This window comes from Myxine glutinosa, chromosome 11 (genome assembly GCF_964187855.1).
Source record: "Myxine glutinosa chromosome 11, kmMyxGlut1.1, whole genome shotgun sequence".
Classification (NCBI taxonomy): domain Eukaryota; kingdom Metazoa; phylum Chordata; class Myxini; order Myxiniformes; family Myxinidae; genus Myxine; species Myxine glutinosa.
In genome coordinates, this window is record NC_136271.1 from 48,603,563 (window position 1) to 48,624,129 (window position 20,567).

General features: G+C 47.5%; 2 protein-coding genes across 4 annotated transcripts in view; both read left to right on the plus strand.

Annotated features, from left to right (window-relative positions):
• The window catches only part of DCAF5 (DDB1 and CUL4 associated factor 5), a 45,524-nt gene extending 28,449 nt beyond the window's left edge, over window positions 1-17,075 (plus strand). The window contains exons 8-11 of the mRNA XM_068130642.2: window positions 12,263-12,387; window positions 13,951-14,235; window positions 14,489-14,611; window positions 14,801-17,075. Of these exons, the coding sequence (XP_067986743.2) occupies window positions 12,263-12,387; window positions 13,951-14,235; window positions 14,489-14,611; window positions 14,801-16,102 (1,835 nt within the window). The 3' untranslated portion in view covers window positions 16,103-17,075. The remainder of the gene's footprint in view (window positions 1-12,262; window positions 12,388-13,950; window positions 14,236-14,488; window positions 14,612-14,800) is intronic.
• Window positions 17,076-18,124: 1,049 nt separating this feature from the next.
• The window catches only part of LOC137436660 (alpha-actinin-3), an 81,268-nt gene continuing 78,825 nt past the window's right edge, over window positions 18,125-20,567 (plus strand). For all 3 annotated transcript variants that reach the window (XM_068130654.2, XM_078786639.1, XM_078786638.1), the window contains exon 1: window positions 18,125-18,313. In XM_068130654.2, coding sequence (XP_067986755.2) covers window positions 18,182-18,313 — 132 coding nt within the window. In that variant the 5' untranslated portion in view covers window positions 18,125-18,181. The remainder of the gene's footprint in view (window positions 18,314-20,567) is intronic.

Here is a 20,567-nt window from a genome sequence, read left to right on the forward strand (position 1 = left end):
TGCGTGTGTGTGTAAGCGAAGGACCGCATTCGAATTTGGTGTGTGGGTGCAACCCATGTCAAAATCCAAGATGGCCACCACCATGTATGTCTGACGCCGTGTATGTCTGAACCTTGTGAGTGGAATATCTTGAAAAATAAGCGAAGTACCAACTTCTAATCTGGTGTGTGGGTGTGTCTAGGCATAAGGAAGAAAGCTATTGAAAAGTGGGTCGCCACGTCAAAATCCAAGATGGCCACCACCATATATATGTCTGAACCTTGTGAGCGAAATATCTTGAAAAATAAACGAACTACTAACTTCTAATCTGGTGTGTGGGTGTATCTACGCATAAAGAATAACGCTATTGAAAATTGTGTCGCCACGTCAAAATCCAAGATGGCCGCCGCCATGTATGTCTGAACCTTGTGAGCGAAATATCTTGAAAAATAAGCAAAGTACCAACTTCTAATCTGGTGTGTGGGTGTATCTAGGCATAAGGAAGAAAGCTATTGAAAATTGGGTCGCCACGTCAAAATCCAAGATGGCCGTCTTGCGTCTTCCACTTTGTCAACTCACATCACTTCACCGACGGGGGACCTAGGCATAACGCTTGTTCACTTAAGTTTCTTCCTTCGCTGTTTTTGTTTGGTTCTTAGATTTTCCCTTCTCCCCCGAACTTCCCCAAACATCTACTCTTTGTCTAACGTATTGACCCCCCCACCCCCAAAAAGAAGAAGAAAAAAACAACATTTATTTCCCTTTCCCCACGTGTCTCATCGTGTGCTTCTCATTGTGTGTGCTTTTGTCTCATCGTGTGCTTCTCATTGTGTGTGCTTTTGTCTCATCGTGTGCTTCTGTCCACGTGCGCTGTGTTGCCCCACCCCCATTATCTCCTTGCCTTCCACCTTTTGCCCTGTTCAAGTGACTCGTTGTTCCTCTAGGCCCTCTCCCTGTTGGTAATTTTGTGAATATTAGATTGATCTTCACGGTTCTGTTTAAATATGTTAAAACTTTCCCCTGCTATGTTTTATTCAGTGGTATATTACAACATGCTGTTTTTGTCCCCCGTCGCACCGCGGAGCGAAAGGGGAACTATGGTTTTCCCCTCCGTCCGTGCGTGCGGGCGTGCGTGCGTGTGTAAGCGAAGGACCGAATTCTAATTTGGTGTGTGGGTGCAACCCACGTCAAAATCCAAGATCGCCGCCGCCATGTATGTCTGATGCCATGTATTTCTGAACCTTGCGAGCGGAATATCTTGAAAAATAAGCGAAGTACCAACTTCTAATCTGGTGTGTGAGTGTATCTCGGCATAAGGAAGAACGCTGTTGAAAATTGGGTCGCCACGTCAAAATCCAAGATTGCCGCCGCCATTTATGTCTTAACCTTGTGAGCGGAATATCTTGGAAAAATAAGTGAAGTACCAACGTCTAATCTGGTGTGTGGGTGTATCTAGGCATAAGGAAGAACGCTATTGAAAATTGGGTCGCCACATCAAAATCCAAGATGGCCACCGCCATGTATGTCTGAACCTTGTGAGCGGAATATCTTGAAAAATAAGCGAAGTACCAACTTCTTATCTGGTGTGTTGGTGTATCTAGGCAAAAGGAAAAACGCTATTGAAAATTGGGTCGCCACGTCAAAATCCAAGATGGCCGTCACCATATACATGTCTGAACCTTGTGAGCGAAATATCTTGAATAATAAATGAACTACTAACTTCTAATCTGGCGTGTGGGTGTATCTACGCATAAGGGAGAACGTTATTGCAAAATTGGGTCACCACGTCAAAATCCAAGATGGTCACCTTGCGTCTTCCACTTTGTCAACTCAGATCACTTCACCGATGGGGGACCTAGGCATAATGCTTGTTCTTCCTATTTAAAAGGCTCCTTTCAATTTCCTCTTCAACTAATTTCACTTCAAAAAAAATAATTCAATCTCTTACAATTCTTTCTCACTACATGCTCTAAATTCTCATTCATTCCACCCCTCCTTCATCATTCTTAAACGGATCGCTAACTTGAAAATCACAATAAAACCAATTTGTTATAAATGTTCGTCTTTCATTAATCATCCACTTTCTAAACTCCCCCCTTGCCCCTCCCCTCCAAATCTCCCCCCCTTGCCCCTCACCTCTTAAACTCCCCCCTTGCCCTTCCCCTCCCAAATTCCCCCCTTGCCCCTCCCCTCCTAATCCCCCCTTGCCCTTCCCCTCCTAAACTCCCCCCTTGCCCCTCCCCTCCAAATGTCCCCCCTTGCCCCTCCCCTCCAAATGTCCCCCCTTGCCCCTCCCCTCCAAATGTCCCCCCTTGCCCCTCCCCTCCAAATGTCCCCCCTTGCCCCTCCCCTCCTAAACTCCCCCATTGCCCCTCCCCTCCTAAACTCCCTCCTCGCCCCTCCCCTTCAAAACTCGCCCCCAACCCCTTCCCTTCAAATCTCCACCCGAACCATCTTCCTCCAATTCTCTCCCCCCCCCCCCCCCCCCCTCCTCCTCATAGCTGCCTCCTCCCCACTTCGTCTCCCTTCTATCTCATACCTCCACCTCCCTCAACCTTCTACTTTCCTCTGCCCCTCCTCAAACAACCCCTCACTGTGCCTCATCCCATCACCATCAAACCTTTCGTCCTCCTCATCCTTCTCTTTCTTGTAACTCTTCTGTAATCTCTGACACACTATCAACTGCTCTCCTTACCTCCCCCTCTCACCCTTCATCTTACCCTCCCCTCCCCTGTCCTGTACCCGATGCTCCCCCTCCCCCTTCCTTAACGGTATGGACCTCAAACATCCGAGGCCTTCGCTCAAACCTGATTGATCTCTCCATTCAGGTTGCTTCTGACAATCCAGACTTGATCTGCTTAACAGAAACTTTCCTCCTTCAAGATGTCTGATTCCTTAATATCTCTTCCCAGTCAGTCCCTCCTCCGGTATGTTAGACCTGAGCCTCGTCCTGGTGGCGGGGTTGCTATCTTTATCAAAAACTCTCTTCCTCACTCCTTGCACTGCCCTCTCTCCACCCCACCCCCAGGAGTACCTATGGCTTCGGCTTCCTCTCCGCTCTCACCTTTTGTTCATATGTGTTCTGTACCGTCTTCCAAACAGTGATGACTCCATTTACATTTCGCTGTCTGACAACATGGACCAACGTCTGTCAACTCATCCAAACTCTCTCTTCCTCATATGTGGCGACTTCAACTGTCATCATGCCAGCTGTCTGGATGTGGGTTCCTCTCTCACCAGCCATGGCACCTCAGCGAAGGACTTCTGCGACTCATTGGGACTGACACAATCTGTCAATTTCCCGACCCGGATCTCAGTCAATGGAGTATCTTCTCTTCTCGACTTGGTTATGACAAACTTCCCTGCAAATGTCTGCTGCTCTTCTTCTGCTCCAATCATTTCTTCTGATCATGTGCTTGTTAAAGTGGACCTCTCTCTGGCCATTCTCAGAGAGCCTCCTCAGCGCTGACGAGTCTGGCATTTCACTCAGGCTGACTGGCACGGTCTGCAAGCAGCCATCAATCATCTGGACTGGTCTCCCATCTCCACTGCCTCTGACGTTAATTCTTCCTGGGAATTCTTCCAAAGCAAACTGCTCTCTCTCGTGCACAGAATTATCCCATCTTGTCTTCAGTTGTTTTACCCTTCCTCCCGTCCATGGTACACTGAGTCTTGTGGTGAGGCAGTTGCCCTGAAACAACTTGCCTTTGCCTCTTCGAAGGCAAATCCAACTGAAGGCAATCACAGTTCCTTCCACCAAGCTCGGAACAAGTGTGTGTCTACCCTCAGGAGTGCCAGGAAGCACGATCTCTCCACACTCAAGAATGAACTCTCAAACCTGTCTCCTTCCTCCAAATCCTGGTGGCGTCAGGTCAAATCCGTTTCTGGTGTTTGTTCCCCTTCCATCTCCTCCCTTCCCTCAAATGGCTACACAGTTGACACCGCACGTGACAAAGCCGAATGCCTCAACTCTGTGTTTGCCTCAAAATCTTGTGTCCCAAACCCATCTCTCTCTGTTCCCACCTTACCCAGTCAAACCAAACTGCTCCTGGACTCTGTGTCCTTCTCTCCTGACAAGGTGGAGAAGTTTTTGTCAAACCTCGACTCTGATTCTGCAACTGGACCAGACGGCATCAGCCCACGGGTCCTAAAATCCTGCTCTGCTGCTCTATCTCACCATCTCTCTGTTATTTTAACCCTCTCTTTTGCTCAAGGTCATCTGCCAGCATCTGGGAAATCAGCAAACATTACCGCTTTGCACAAAAAATGTGCAAAAACAGATCCTTGCAACCACAGACCAATCAGCCTGCTCCCAATTATAAGCAAAGTCATGGAATCCATCATTGCTTCGGATATCAAATCCTTCCTCTTCTCCAATTGCTCGATCTCCGATCATCAATTTGGATTCAGACCAGGTCATTCTACTCTGGACATGTTGCTTCTGCTGTCTCAACAATGGATGGAGGTCCTCAATGCCAAACAGGAAATCAGAGCTGTCTCCCTTGACATATCACGTGCCTTCGATACTGTCTGGCGCCCAGCTCTGCTCACCAAACTCTCCTCCTATGGTATCCATGGAAATCTCCTCGCATGGCTTGCGGACTTCCTCTCTGGTCGTAGTCAATGTGTGGCCCTGAATGGATTTCTCTCATCTCCCCTTCCTGTTCTGGCTGGAGTTCCCCAAGGTAGTGTTCTGGGCCCTGTGCTATTTCTGGTCTTCATCAATGATCTCTCCGACTCTCTGGAAAATCCTCTATCTCCTTGCTGATGACTCCACTCTCTGCCCCTCCATTCCTCATCCCTCAGATCGGCAGTCTGCAGCCTCCTCACTCTCTGCAGACCTGGACAAAGTCACAGACTGGTCAAACAAGTGGAACATGTCTTTCAATCCTGACAAATCTCACACTCTTACTATGTCTCTCCGAAAAGACCGACTGGAAAACCCTCCCATCCACTTTCTCAACAATCCTCTCCAAGAAGTCCTGTCGCTCAAGCCTTTGGGTCTCACTATCTGCCATGATCTTTCTTGGGAAAATCACATTTCCAAGCTAGCCTTCAAAGCCAGTCACCGTCTGGGCATCCGCCGTCGTGCGGAGTCCTTCCTTGCCACACCTGAGCTCCTCACCACGTACAAGGCTTTCACCCCCAGCTCAATGGAATACTGTTCCCCCCTCTGGGCCGCTGCTCCTGCCTCGCACCTAGCCCGGCTTCATGCTGTTGAAACCAAAGCTTTCAGAATCATTGGAATCTCCTGCGATGAAGCTAACTCCGAGGGCTTTTCACTCACTCACCGCAGGCAGGTTGGTGGTCTTTCTGTCTTCTACCGACTCCTCTCCGGCCTTGCACCCCCAGCTCTCTCTGTGCTCTGTCCCCCAAATATTCCTACAGGTTGCCCAAGATCTGCCAGCAACCCTCTTATGGTTAAACTGCCAAAATCAAGGCTCTCTGCTCACCTTCACTCTTTCATTCCCCTTTTCTCTTGCCTCTGTAACAAACTCCCCCACTCCCTTCAATCCCACTCCTCCCTCCAGGTCTTTAAAACAGCTGTTCACCACAATCTCTTACCTTCCCCCATCCAAAACCTTGATCTTTTCTACCCCCGCTAATTTTCATCCCAGATACACATTTTTGAAATTCCAACTTCTTTCCTGGAAGTCCTTGCAGTGTCCACATGTTATATACCTCTCCCACCTCCCCCAAGCCCTCTCCCTCCCACAGTTCTCTCGATGTCCTTGCTCTCAAATGTTGTGCTTGTGTCCGTCCTTCCCCTTCTCTCCCCATCTTGTCTACCGCTCTCCTTATTTTGTGTTTTGTGTGTCGGTTTGACTTTTTGTGTGATGAATGTTAGCTCTTTCATGAGCCTCGATCTTGCATGCAAAAAAAAACTTCAAAAGCCCTGGCCCAGATAGGGTACCAAACTTTTGGTTAAAGCAACTGTATGCTCTCCACCCACACTATGCTCAAGCGTTTAACAAAATTGTCAAAGGGGAACAGCCAATGGATAAATGGTTCACAGAAGGCAACACTCTTCTCATCCCAAAATCTAATGAAACCATCTACCCCACAAATAGAGACCGATAACATGCTTACCACCAGCATACAAACTTTAAATAGTATTAATTACCGATGAAATTTACAAACACCTCACTCAACAAGGAGCTTTAGAGGCAGAGCAGAAAGGATGTAAGAGAGGCTGTTATGGAACGATAGACCATTTGTTATGAAACAAGACCATACTCGAAAATTGAAAGCTTCGACAAACCAACTTATCCACAGCCTGGATAGATTACAAAAAGCTTTTGATAGTGTCCCACATTCATGGATTATAAAATGCATGCAAATATACAAAGTTAACCCCCACACTGGGGAGAGGGGGAGAGGATCGTACACTGGGGAGAGGGGAGGAGGATCGCACACTGGGGAGAGGGGAGGAGGATCGCACACTGGGGAGAGGGGAGAGGATCGCACACTGGGGAGAGGGGAGAGGATCGCACACAGGGGAGAGGGGAGTGGGGGAGAGGATCGCACACAGGGGAGAAGGGAGTGGGGGAGAGTATCGCACACAGGGGAGAAGGGAGTGGGGGAGAGGATCGCACATCGGGGAGAGGGGGTGAGAATCGCACACAGGGGGGAGAGGATCGCACACAAAGGAGAGGATCGCACACAAAGGAGAGGATCGCACACAAAGGAGAGGATCGCACACAAAGGAGAGGATCGCACACAAAGGAGAGGATCGCACACAAAGGAGAGGATCGCACACAAAGGAGAGGATCGCACACAGGGGAGGGGATCGCCCACAGTGGAGGGGATCGCACACAGGGGAGGGGATCGCACACAGGGGAGGGGATCGCACACAGGGGAGGGGATCGCACACAGGGGAGGGGATCGCACACAGGGGAGGGGATCGCACACAGGGGAGGGGATCGCACACAGGGGAGGGGATCGCACACAGGGGAGGGGATCGCACACAGGGGAGGGGATCGCACACAGGGGAGGGGATCGCACACAGGGGAGGGGATCGCACACAGGGGAGGGGATCGCACACAGGGGAGGGGATCGCACACAGGGGAGGGGATCGCACACAGGGGAGGGGATCGCACACAGGGGAGGGGATCGCACACAGGGGAGGGGATCGCACACAGGGGAGGGGATCGCACACAGGGGAGGGGATCGCACACAGGGGAGGGGATCGCACACAGGGGAGGGGATCGCACACAGGGGAGGGGATCGCACACAGGGGAGGGGATCGCACACAGGGGAGGGGATCGCACACAGGGGAGGGGATCGCACACAGGGGAGGGGATCGCACACAGGGGAGGGGATCGCACACAGGGGAGGGGATCGCACACAGGGGAGGGGATGAGAGGATCGCACACAGGGGAGGGGATGAGAGGATCGCACACAGGGGAGGGGATGAGAGGATCGCACACAGGGGAGGGGATGAGAGGATCGCACACAGGGGAGAGGATGAGAGGATCGCACACAGGGGAGAGGATGAGAGGATCGCACACAGGGGAGAGGATGAGAGGATCGCACACAGGGGAGAGGATGAGAGGATCGCACACAGGGGAGAGGATGAGAGGATCGCACACAGGGGAGAGGATGAGAGGATCGCACACAGGGGAGAGGATGAGAGGATCGCACACAGGGGAGAGGATGAGAGGATCGCACACAGGGGAGAGGATGAGAGGATCGCACACAGGGGAGAGGATGAGAGGATCGCACACAGGGGAGAGGATGAGAGGATCGCACACAGGGGAGAGGATGAGAGGATCGCACACAGGGGAGAGGATGAGAGGATCGCACACAGGGGAGAGGATGAGAGGATCGCACACAGGGGAGAGGATGAGAGGATCGCACACAGGGGAGAGGATGAGAGGATCGCACACAGGGGAGAGGATGAGAGGATCGCACACAGGGGAGAGGATGAGAGGATCGCACACAGGGGAGAGGATGAGAGGATCGCACACAGGGGAGAGGATGAGAGGATCGCACACAGGGGAGAGGATGAGAGGATCGCACACAGGGGAGAGGATGAGAGGATCGCACACAGGGGAGAGGATGAGAGGATCGCACACAGGGGAGAGGATGAGAGGATCGCACACAGGGGAGAGGCTGAGAGGATCGCACACAGGGGAGAGGATGAGAGGATCGCACACAGGGGAGAGGATGAGAGGATCGCACACAGGGGAGAGGATGAGAGGATCGCACACAGGGGAGAGGATGAGAGGATCGCACACAGGGGAGAGGATGAGAGGATCGCACACAGGGGAGAGGATGAGAGGATCGCACACAGGGGAGAGGATGAGAGGATCGCACACAGGGGAGAGGATGAGAGGATCGCACACAGGGGAGAGGATGAGAGGATCGCACACAGGGGAGAGGATGAGAGGATCGCACACAGGGGAGAGGATGAGAGGATCGCACACAGGGGAGAGGATGAGAGGATCGCACACAGGGGAGAGGATGAGAGGATCGCACACAGGGGAGAGGATGAGAGGATCGCACACAGGGGAGAGGATGAGAGGATCGCACACAGGGGAGAGGATGAGAGGATCGCACACAGGGGAGAGGATGAGAGGATCGCACACAGGGGAGAGGATGAGAGGATCGCACACAGGGGAGAGGATGAGAGGATCGCACACAGGGGAGAGGATGAGAGGATCGCACACAGGGGAGAGGATGAGAGGATCGCACACAGGGGAGAGGATGAGAGGATCGCACACAGGGGAGAGGATGAGAGGATCGCACACAGGGGAGAGGATGAGAGGATCGCACACAGGGGAGAGGATGAGAGGATCGCACACAGGGGAGAGGATGAGAGGATCGCACACAGGGGAGAGGATGAGAGGATCGCACACAGGGGAGAAGGGGGAGAGGATCGCACACAGGGGAGAAGGGGGAGAGGATCGCACACAGGGGAGAAGGGGGAGAGGATCGCACACAGGGGAGAAGGGGGAGAGGATCGCACACAGGGGAGAAGGGGGAGAGGATCGCACACAGGGGAGAAGGGGGAGAGGATCGCACACAGGGGAGAAGGGGGAGAGGATCGCACACAGGGGAGAAGGGGGAGAGGATCGCACACAGGGGAGAAGGGGGAGAGGATCGCACACAGGGGAGAAGGGGGAGAGGATCGCACACAGGGGAGAAGGGGGAGAGGATCGCACACAGGGGAGAAGGGGGAGAGGATCGCACACAGGGGAGAAGGGGGAGAGGATCGCACACAGGGGAGAAGGGGGAGAGGATCGCACAACAACGCCCGTCCCCTCACCAGCACATCTCCGCAGCGCTACCGCACCCCCTGCCCCCCCCCCCCCCCCCCCCTCCAAGAAAACACAGAAGTTGCAATTGAAACTGCATCAGCATGGCTATTTACTTATGAAATACGCACATGAAGTCACTTTGTTTCTGAGTTATTTGAGTTGACCTGATCAGAAACTGCTTTAGTTAGTTATGATTTGTTAAAAGACAGATTGGATTCAGGACCATTGGCATCCATATGGAGAGCACCCTTTGTCCTGTGCAGTGACCGCTCAGGCTCGAACCGCCATTTCATTGGCGTGTGTGAGTGAGTACCAGTATGTCATATAGCTGGCTCATACGTTCCACCAAGACACGGTAGTACCTGCCTTAACGGCTTGCTTTATATACATCGTTAAAATAAAAATAAAAAAAGACTTATTTCACAATATTGCGAGATTCCGGGAATTACTCAAACAAAGACCCTAATAATGACATGGGTTTTTATAGTGTCGTCCCTGGTTGGGTTTTTGAAGAGGAAAGAGTCGAAAACAGACGGCTGCCTCAATCACTCTCAAAAAAGAAAAATGCCTCGATCACTCCCCGGGTTTGAAGCAAAAACATCTTCACTGCCTATGTACATAAAGAAATGTCGTGATTATAAAGCTCGGATAGATTCCATTTGCAGTTACCAGAGGTCTGAGGCAAAGGCCCATGACCCCTATCAGCTCCAACCTTTCGATATTTAATGATCCTCTTTGATATTTAATAACCCCCCCCACATGGGAATTATTGAATGCCATTTCACTGCCACCATTTGATTTAACATGAATCAGCGAGTCTAGGTGCGATTAGAGTCCCTGTATAGAGAGAGTTACGACAACCCGGAATTAGAAGCCATTTTGTTTCCATTGTTTGCGCCACGCACTAGTTTACTGCCCGCTAGTGTGTATACATTGTGCGTAACCTAGTACAAAATTTGAGTGCCTACATTGTGTAATTTGTGATTTGCACCATGCCCCTCGCTTTTGATACGATTTTCTCTTAGTCTAAGATAAGAATCGGATTTTGTTTATTGCAATAATCTTTGTTCAGAAATGTAGTTTTATGTGGGGAGAGTGAGGAGAGGGAGAAGAGGAATAAAAGGGAAAGAGGGGACAGGAAGTGCCTATCATTTTCTGGACTACTTGCTCTTGCGTCTTACTTTCTTGACTAGCATGCATGCACACAAAGCCGACAATGTGAACATTTTCAAATCTCTGTTAAAGACTCATTTATTTGAAAGTGCCTACATCTGATTATATCTTAGGTTTTCTTCCTGTATAATTTGTATTTGTATTTTCATCTCGTTGGCTTTCTTCTCTTTTCTAAGCGCTTAGAGGCTCCTGCAATTTACGCTATATAAATTCCTATTATTATAACAAGATTGCCTTAAAACCATCTTGACAAATGACAGAAATGTTGATTTTAAATATGAAAATTAAAAAGTAATTTAACTTTTCATGTAGGCGCACCGTGAGAAATACATATGCACAATTAAATTGTAATTATATAAAAGGCCCAGAAATTGTAATCCAGACTTGCAATGGAAGAGTATGCATGTAAAACATACCCGTTTTTCATAGCAATGTACATTTAGTTGTATGCTGTACATCTAAACTATTCCAAATTACATACATGTACATAATAATAATAACAATAATAACAGTATTTATATAGCGCCTTAGCATGAAATGAACATAGCGCTTCACAACATATCTTGAAGACTACAACTTACATTGCACAATCTCAGAAGAATACGACTTAAAGCTACTTTTCAAAAAATACATTTAAGTTACTTTGGAAATAAATGTGTTTTGAGTTTTGATTTGAAAGTTTTTATGTTGTGTGAGGTCCGAATAGTTATAGGTAGTTTGTTCCAGAGGGCAGGTACTGAGTTGCAAAAGGCTTTGTCCCCGTATGGAATATGAGTTATATTACAGACAAGGAGAGTCTTATCAGCGTGTGATCTTAAGTATTTGGCGTCATTAGAATGAGTGTGAGTATTAACAAGATTGACACGGTATGTTGGCTTTAGTTTGAGTTTTATAAGATAATAATAAGATGTAATAATAATAATAATAATAAGAAGAAGAAGAAGATAATTTTATAAGATACTAGCAGAAGTACCCAGCATTGCCGGGCGGGGGAGGGGAACGGGGGGGGGAGTGAGCCCCTTGGCAAAGCGAGCGATTTTTTTTTTCATAGCGTCATAGCGGTCATAGCGTCATATCGTTCATAGCGTCATAGCGATTTTTTTTTTGTCATAGCGTTCTTAGCGTCATATCGTTCATAGCGTCATAGCGTTCATAGCGTCATAGCGTCATCACGTGATCGCTCTGAGCGAATCAGCGCCCACCTGCTCTGATTCCGTTGATTCCGTGCGCTGAAATGCGCTGAGGTAAATATGAATAAAAAATATGGATCGTCAAATATTTTGAGTTCGGCCATGTTCGTCCCAGGCTCAATGGCCATGTCTATGCCAAATATCAAGCACGTAAGCCTCTCCGTTTAGGAGTCTATCGGTAACATTACACACACACACACACACACACACACACACACACACACACACAAACTGTGTTTTATATATATATAGATAAGATAACAAACAAAGCCAGACAATAAAATAGAGCGTTGCTCGTATGTATTCAATGCAAGGCCAGAAACACGCGAAGATCGGACAGGAAACAACATGGCACCCACAAACCACGTGACCAATTTTTTTCGGACTCTTCGTGTCGCAACTCTCTATACAGAGACTCTCGGTGTGATGGAAGGGTGGTGGGGTGGGGTGGGGGTGGGGGGCAGGTGAGGAGAGGAGAGATTATAACCCACTTGTATTTCCCAGTATAAGACGGTGTTAAAGCATCGCCAAAGATTTGTTCTCCGGTAAAAGCTTGGATCGTTGTTGTGGGTCCTATCTTTAGCCCTTGTAACTTCAAAAGGAAGAAGTGTATAAGCCACCAAGCCTGACGGCTGCATACACGTGTTGTTCTACCAGAACGTGAGCACACAGTCCGCCAAGCGTTTGTGGTGCTCCGTGGCCATCGCTCGATTGTGAACCAGGTTCGATTTAATCCAGCCACCAGCATGCTGTGCTCTTCGGGTGTTGAGAAAATAATAAAGGTGAGGAGATACCTTTTTTTCTCTTTTTATTTTTTTATTTTTCATTATTATTAGCTCACCTGGAACGAAGTTCAGGGGAGCTTATGCGATGGCGCGTCGTCAGTTGTCCCTCCATCAGTCAGTCCGTAAACACTTGAAACTTCTCCGAAACCGCTGATGGGATTGTGACCAAAATTGGCACAAATTATATTTGTTGTGTTGTGACCAAAGTTTGTTCACGGCGTTAAAAAGATCGGGGTCTCAGGGGGTCTACCGGGGGTCAAAGTGGATCCACGTTTGACCCACCAAAATAGGAATTTGCTTTTTCTTCTGAAACGACAAACACTATTTCGATGACACTTGACCCCAACCTTCATCACCCGTGATGTACCAAAGTTTGTTCATGGCACTAAGAAAATCGAAGTCTGAGGAGGTTTATGGGGGGTCAAAGTGGGTCCAGGTTTGACCCATCAAAATAGATATTTGCTTTCTTCTCTGAAACTACACACACTATTTAGATGAAACTTGACCACAACCTTCACCACCTGTGATGACCCAAGGTTTGTTCACGGCATTAACAAAAAGTCAGGCCCTGAGAGGGTGCACGTGGGTTTGCCCCCCAAAATAGGTATTTGCTTTTTCCTCAGAATCTACACACACAATTCTGATGAAACTTGATGACAACGTTCCATTCATCAGCTGTGATGTACCAACGTTTGCTGCTGGCATTTAAAAAATCAGGGTCTAAGGCAGTCTATGGGGCCCTCCCCCTCCTAACCCCCCCCCCCCCCCAAACCCAAGTAGGTACTTGCTCTTTTCTCCGAAACTGCATACACTATTTCAATGACACTTCATCACAACCTTAATCACCCGTGATGTACCAGTTTGTTCAAAGCATTAGAAAATTTTGGAGTCTGAGGATGTATACAGGGTTAGGGGGAGGGGTTGGGTCCTGTCCTCAAGCAGTGGACACTTTATTCTGGGCAGAGAGCTCCCCAAAATTGGTATTTTGTTTGTTTGTTTGTTTGTTTAAACTCTTATGATTATGTTAGTACGATTCTACATGCTGTCCTGTCTTCTAGAAACAATTGAAATTTGTTGAAAATACCATTAGTCAGTGCAGTATACTGTTTATTCCACCAGGTGAACACCAGGGGTATTGCCCTGACGTTTATTTTTAAAACGGTGAAGGCGAGCTTCAATATTTGGCTATGTCCATCCGTAAAAAATGAAGTTGAACCTTTCTAACCCACCGTGTTTAATTCTAAAGGCTAATTCTAATGGGTTTCATTTGTTTCTAGACTTTGCCTATTTCATATTAAAAATACCAAACTGAACCGCTTCCTTCGGACACGGGTGCGATTTCTTCATTTCTTTAAAATAAATACATTCAATATTACAATTTACATTACAATGTCAATACAATAACAAGAAAGTGGAATGTTCATAAACAAGACCAGTACAACGTAGGGTCTTGCAGAAGCGAAACGTTGAATCTTTATTTCAAATTTGACATTTACATTTTGTTTTTACCCTCCTCCTCAGCCGTCTCCTCAATGACCTTTTTTGTAATGTCACTCGTAGATCTGGAGTCCATATACACAACCCGGTGGTCAGGGTGACTTAGATGGTGTGAGGGAAGAGCCGAGGAGGGCGCTCTTCTCACATGAGGAATACATTGGAATGGTGCTGTCCAGTGGGAACTCTCTTGCGCACGATTATGGGCAGCAGTCGCTGGATGAAGACCCACGAATGATGGCCTTCTTTGACTCGTTGGTGCAGCGTGAGCTCGACGGCTGGAGTTCACCCTCCGAATCGGATGGCAGTCTCGCAACTTTTGCTTGGCTTCGGGATTCTCATCCTCTGCGGGTTTGTATCCACTATTTAAACACCATGTTTTCTGGCTGAAAGCTTGGCCATTTTTTTACTCTTAGCTCCTTTTTTTTTTTTTTCTTCGAAGTTGCTTGTTGCATGTCAAACAGGCCCTTAATGGCCATTGGGTTGTTTTATTTTGCCATTTGTGAATGTGACAAACACTGGCTACAAATGGAGAGTTCTCCTGTAGGCCACAATTGTGGAGACTGATCAATGGTTTACTGTTGAATCTTGTTGTCTCTTGCAGGGAGCAGATACTGAAGTGAGTTCTGCCTCTGGGGGACAAGGATCAGAGAGTTCGGTCAGTGAGAATGGCAGATTGGACCTTAGTGATCATGTTGGTAGCCAATCAGATGAAGGTAGTGACCAGGTACAGTGAAACCAATTTTCAGCTACATGTTTTCTTCTCCTCCCAACCCCTCCCTTCTTTATTTTTACATTGAATTGATGGAACATTGATCATTATCTTGAGGTCATTGTACACATCTTTTCATCATATTTTGGTGAAAGCTTGAGCTAAATTTCTAACGACGTTTGTTGTGATGCCTTTCTCTCTTAGCCAACACTTGGGTCTTCTCGGCGGGAACATTTGCAAACGCACACCACCACAGGGAGTGGGAGTGAAACCGATGGTGGTGAACAGCGGGCCGCCAATACTAGGAGGAGGAATGCAGCGCGCACGAGCATTCGTCGTAACCCACCTCCACCTAATGATTCAACTGTCACAACTACAAATGCAGGCACTACACAACCACCATATTCCTCCAGCTCTCTAACATCATCATCGTCCTCTTCCTGTTATTCCTCCTCCTCTTCCTCCTCTCTGTCTGGATCCTCATCGAAGTCTTCCTCATCGATGACGACAACATCTGAGGAGGACGAGGATGAGGACCAGGTCCGGAAGGTGGCCCGTGTTTACCGCAAAATCCGTACAAGCTACCGACGCTCTCTGCGCGAGTGTGCGGGTGCACTTCGCTGGCCTGAGTCACGTAGATCTCGGGCCATTCAAAATTCAGGTGGCCATGTTAAAGAAAGCCAGCATCGCAGCAAAGGGGATACAGCAGCAAAGCGCCGTAGAATCAGTGTGGGAGAAGGGGATGGAGGCCGCAGCCAAGTACCAAAGGCAGAGAAAGTACAAAGGTGCAAAGCAGGTAAGAACTGGGAATACAAATCGCGGAAGAGTGGCAGTAGTGAAGGAAGTGATGTAGATGAGGGTACAAGGAGTGACGATGGGAAAATCGAGAATGGCCACAGATCTCAATGCAAACAAGAGCGCTGCCACGGAAGTCGGAAGCGCTCTTCAACTCCACGGAAGCCTGATTGTGAAGCAAGCATTAGCTTGGAAAGGGAAAGCAATGTCGATGCATCAAATGATGATGAGCAGGACGATGATGTAGAGGGAACCGATCGATCTTGCGAAGAACACAAGTTGGATGAGATTGGATCACGACTGAACTGGTCATGCTCTGAAAACAGACAAAAGGCTTGCAGAGATCGTGGAACAAAACAACGGATTTGTAATGTCAGTGAGGAGCGGGTGGAAGATGAGAGAAAAAGTGAAAAATGTGAAGTGAACTGTGTGGATGACCTTGTTGGTTCCGGTGATGCGACGTCTGTATGTGTCGCTCAACATGGACATGGGTTCGGGGACCAGGTGCTGGCCAGGCTTTGCGATACTGTGGGGCTTGAGCCAACGGCTGGCCTTGCACAGAGCTTTGATGCAGGCGAGCCAACAAAAATGCAGGTCAATCATGATAACTCGTCGCAAAGTTGCAAACGTAGCAGAGACTGGCTCCAAACAGAGAGTTCTCCCGTAGGTCATACGCAAAACTATGGGGACTCGTCTTCAATGGGAGAGTGAAATGATCCAATTGTGCTACTTTATGGTGGATTTTGTGTTGGCTTTTCCTGCGGCATCGTCGTGTAGTGCACAGGAACGTTTGCTTGGTTACCGCAGTGACATTTCTCGTTCACACGAGGTTTCTTGCACCCGACGTGTCGACATCATTTCTCAACCGATGCCGTGTCCACGTCTGGCTGTTGTAGCGAGACGACTTGCTTTGCTTGTTTATCTTTTTGGATACCGTTGGTGTACGTCCATCCACCTAATACAAGGCAAGTTAACAACGCAGTGAGAATTTCAAAGCTCTAGTAAGTGGACACTTTTGGGAAACTATAGCAGAACTTTCACGCCATCCTGCACTGCCTGTGTCTTGGCCAGTGATTGGTTGGACGGTGTTTTCGATGAAAATATTTTTGATCGAAAGCTAACGTCTTTTTCACGACTTCTGACGGATTTATTCTGTTTGTCAAAGCAGCATTCAACTTCCCTGCCTTGACTTGTTGGTACCATTTATATATTGAAGACTCTGTACTCCATTGGGAGTTTCTGAGATGTTAGGGAAGAGTAAATAATGGGGAAGGGATGGGTTTCAGCATGATGTATAGTTGTCAAACTGTCCAGTTATCTACAACCGGATGTTGATGTGTATTTGAATTTTCATGGTGGGTGCCGCCGGCTTGCCACCATTGTGCTCGATACCCTGTAGCACGGTTTATGTGCCAAGCGGAATGAGGAAGGGTTTGTGCAGCGATAATTTCTTGGACGGGGTGTTTCAAATAGAAAACTCAACATGTTTTGCAGCAGAAGCTTTGGCACCGTGCTTCATTCCTCTATGGACTGCCTCCCTGTAGCCACTGGACCGCTGGTTCATCGCTTCACCACCGAAGGCCATCCGGGGATCCACGGCAACGAGAGTAGAGAGCCTTTCACCATCCATCACTGTTGTTGTACCATTTGATTCAATAACAATAAAAATCTCCTTTTATCATAATACGTGTCCTGTGTCTTTTACTGTTCTTTTTGTTGCCGCTTCAGTGATGCAACGTTCCATTCTGTTGCTTGATGGTCGTTTTTCAAGTTTCAAGTTTAAAATTTTTCAAGTATATTGGTTGGTCTTGTGCTTTATCCTGTCCATCTGTCTGTCAATCACCTACAGGTCACAATTTTAAAAGGATCTAAACAAAACTTCACCAAATGGTGGGGTTGGTCATAAGAAGCCTCTTGATTTTGAGGTCAAAAGTAATATTGAGGTCAAAAGTAATGTTGAGGTCAAATATCTAAAATTGTCATTTTTCATCCGATTGACTTGAAAGTTGAGGTCAAAGATCAACTCGAGGTCAAACTTCTAAAATCATCAATTTTCATCTGAAAGATCGTTACTTTTCATCCGATTAACTTGATAATTTAACAGCAATTACATAGTCCATCACTGAATTGGGAAAGCAAGCATTTTTGAGGTCAGAAAGTCAAATCATGGTCAAACTTTTAAAATCGTCAATTTCTATCTAAAAAGTAATCGATTTCAATCCGATTGACCTGAGCTTTGATTAAGATTGTCAATTTTAATCTTGATGGGCAATTTGGTGTAGCCATGGCAACTTTTTATTTTGGGTGGATGCGTGGATTTTGCAAGTATCGTGCCCCGCATGACGTCTTTCTTGTCTTTTGAATTGGAAGGAAAATAATCCTCAAGAGGGTTCTTCCAAGCCTATGCCCTCGGTCGTCTCCGATTGGGATGTGCCTTCCATGGGGGGCTGGGGGGGTATCAGATAATTGTCAAAAGTCGTGATCGATTTGCACTGTCACATGGGGGATCTGCTAAAACCAAGTTATTTTTCCAGCTTTGTCAAAGTTATGTTGATTTGGGTTTTGACAACCTCTACTTTCACTTGTGTTTCCCCGAAATGAGAATTCTTGATTCTTTGACTTCTGTGTCTGCCTTGCCTTGTGCAAAAGGCATCCTGGACAGAAGCTGCGGTCAGTCCCCGCCCATCGTCTTGTGCTTGCTTTTAAGAGAGATTCCAGGGAGGGTTGAGCGGATTCGCGAGTTTTCGAGAGAGACGAGTCCTCCGAAGTGGTCTCGTACAGCCGAACACTATGGAAGACCATCGGAGCTACGAGTACACGGGACGTGAGGAGGGCGAGAGCAACTCCGATTACATGGCACCGCTGGACGAGTGGGATCGGGACTTGCTGCTTGACCCCACGTGGGAGAAACAACAACGAAAGGTGCCCCAAAGGATGTCTCTGTGTCAGTTTGTCGTGTTCGCCATACAACGGCAGAAACGGCTAAAGTGAGGCTCGATAACAGGAATGGATTGTTGTTTTGTTCGAAATTTGGGTATTGCATTGTTACCTCTAATTATACGTGACTTGGTATGTAAAGTTATTCTGTCTGAAAATAATTTGAAGGTCTTCACTGGGAGTAATGATTTTGTGATCGTGAAAAAAAAAAAAAAAAATGTTTTCACCATAAAATTGTGGAATTGCTTCCAGGATTTTGCCTGTGTGGCGAAATCCCATTTTTGGGCAAAACTTCATTGAATGCCGGGTCGGGAATTTGTGCAACGAGCCAGAATGACGTCATTATGATGTCATGACAGACTTGCCTTTTTGTGCTGTTGCCAAAAGCTTTATTCTCCTGAGCTGCTGGTTTTGCCGTCCTCATCCAAAGCTGATATTGTGTTGAAATATCAGTGATGGGACATTTATGGCTAAGATGTTCCCCACAAGTATTTCAAATCCAACCTGGTGATTGGAAGACGACATTTTGGACCGTTTGCCCATCAGGGACGGTTCAGCCTTATTGGACAAAGCTGCATGCTCCAGCATTATGTACCGGGTTCACATGGTGGCCTTACGCACAATCATCTCGAAGCTGTCAAGCCAGGGTTAGAATCCCGACCCGGCTATAATCTGTCATCCTGGTGTTTCACAGGCAGAGGATTAATCGGTGTGGAAACGTGATGACGTGTTCCAATTTGTACTCCTGAACCGTCTGAGAGGACGAGTTACAACGTTTAAAGTTGCAGCTGCAACACGTGTGCGATGGCTCAGATGACCATTTTCAGTGTCCGGGTCTTTGAACTCTCCATGTTGTTATTTATACGTTTATTTGTTAGTCGTCCATGATTTGTGAGACCAGGGTGGTGTCTCCTCTTAAAGCAGAATTCTTATACAGTATATCAAATAATATTTCAATATCAACACAATGAAATTAAACTTTATACGAAACAAAAAGATGACGTCATTTTAATGATTATTAGTGCCTGGCAGGAAGACTACTGGTGAGTTGAGTAATTGAGTAATCTCCGACAATCAGAGATAATTCGCAGATGACGTTACTGCGTTTCCACACGTAAATCCTCTGGCAACACTTTCACCTGGATTTGAACCCACGTTCTTGCTACCATTGGTGTAGTCCTTGCAACTTGTACGTTATGACTACACCTATCCATTATATAAAACACCACTACGTAAAGTGAACAAACGTGGACTTATCCACACTGTCCACATGATCTTGTCCTCACTATGTCTGCATGGCCTTCTCCACACTGTCCACATGACCTTGTCCACACTCTGTCTGCTTGGCCTTGTCTGATCTGTCTGCTTGGCCTTGTCTGATCTGTCTGCATGGCCTTGGCCACACTGTCCGCATGGCCTTGTACACTCTGTCTGCATGGCCTTGTCCATTCTCTGTCCGCATGGCCTTGTCCACACTCTGTCCACATAGCCTTGTCCCCACTCAAAGCGTTTCAAAATGTCTCATTTAACTTGAAGGGGAAAGCTTTGTTTCATTTTCTTAGGTTTCTACTTTTCCTTTTTCTTTTTGATGCATGGGCTGAGGCATAATGGAGCTGACACACACACACACACACACACACACACACACACACACACACACACACACACACAGACGCGCGCAGACACGCGCGCACAGACGCATGCACAGACACACACACACACACACACACATTTATGCATACACACACATTTATGCACACATACACAAACGCATACAGTCACGTGAAAAAGTAAGTAAACCCCAAGTAAAGTTTTGACTTTTTGTCCCCAGTCACACCGCGGAGCGAAAGGGGGATTATGGTTTTCCCGTCTGTCCGTCCGTCCATCCATGCGTGCGTGCTTTAGCGAAGGACCGCATTCGAATTTGGTGTGTGGGTGCAACCCACGTCAAAATCCAAGATGGCCCGCCGCCATGTATGTCTGAACCTTGAGATGAATATCTTGAAAAATAAGCGAAGTACCAACTTCTAATCTGGTGTGTGGGTGTATTGTGTGTGTGGATGCATAAGGTGTGTGGATGCATAAGGTGTGTGGGTGTGTGGATGCATAAGGAAGAACGCTATTGAAAATTGAGTCGCCACGTCAAAATCCAAGATGGCCGCCACCATATATATATCTGAACCTTGTGAGCGAAATATCTTGAAAAATAAGCGAAGTACCAACTTCTAATCTGGTGTGT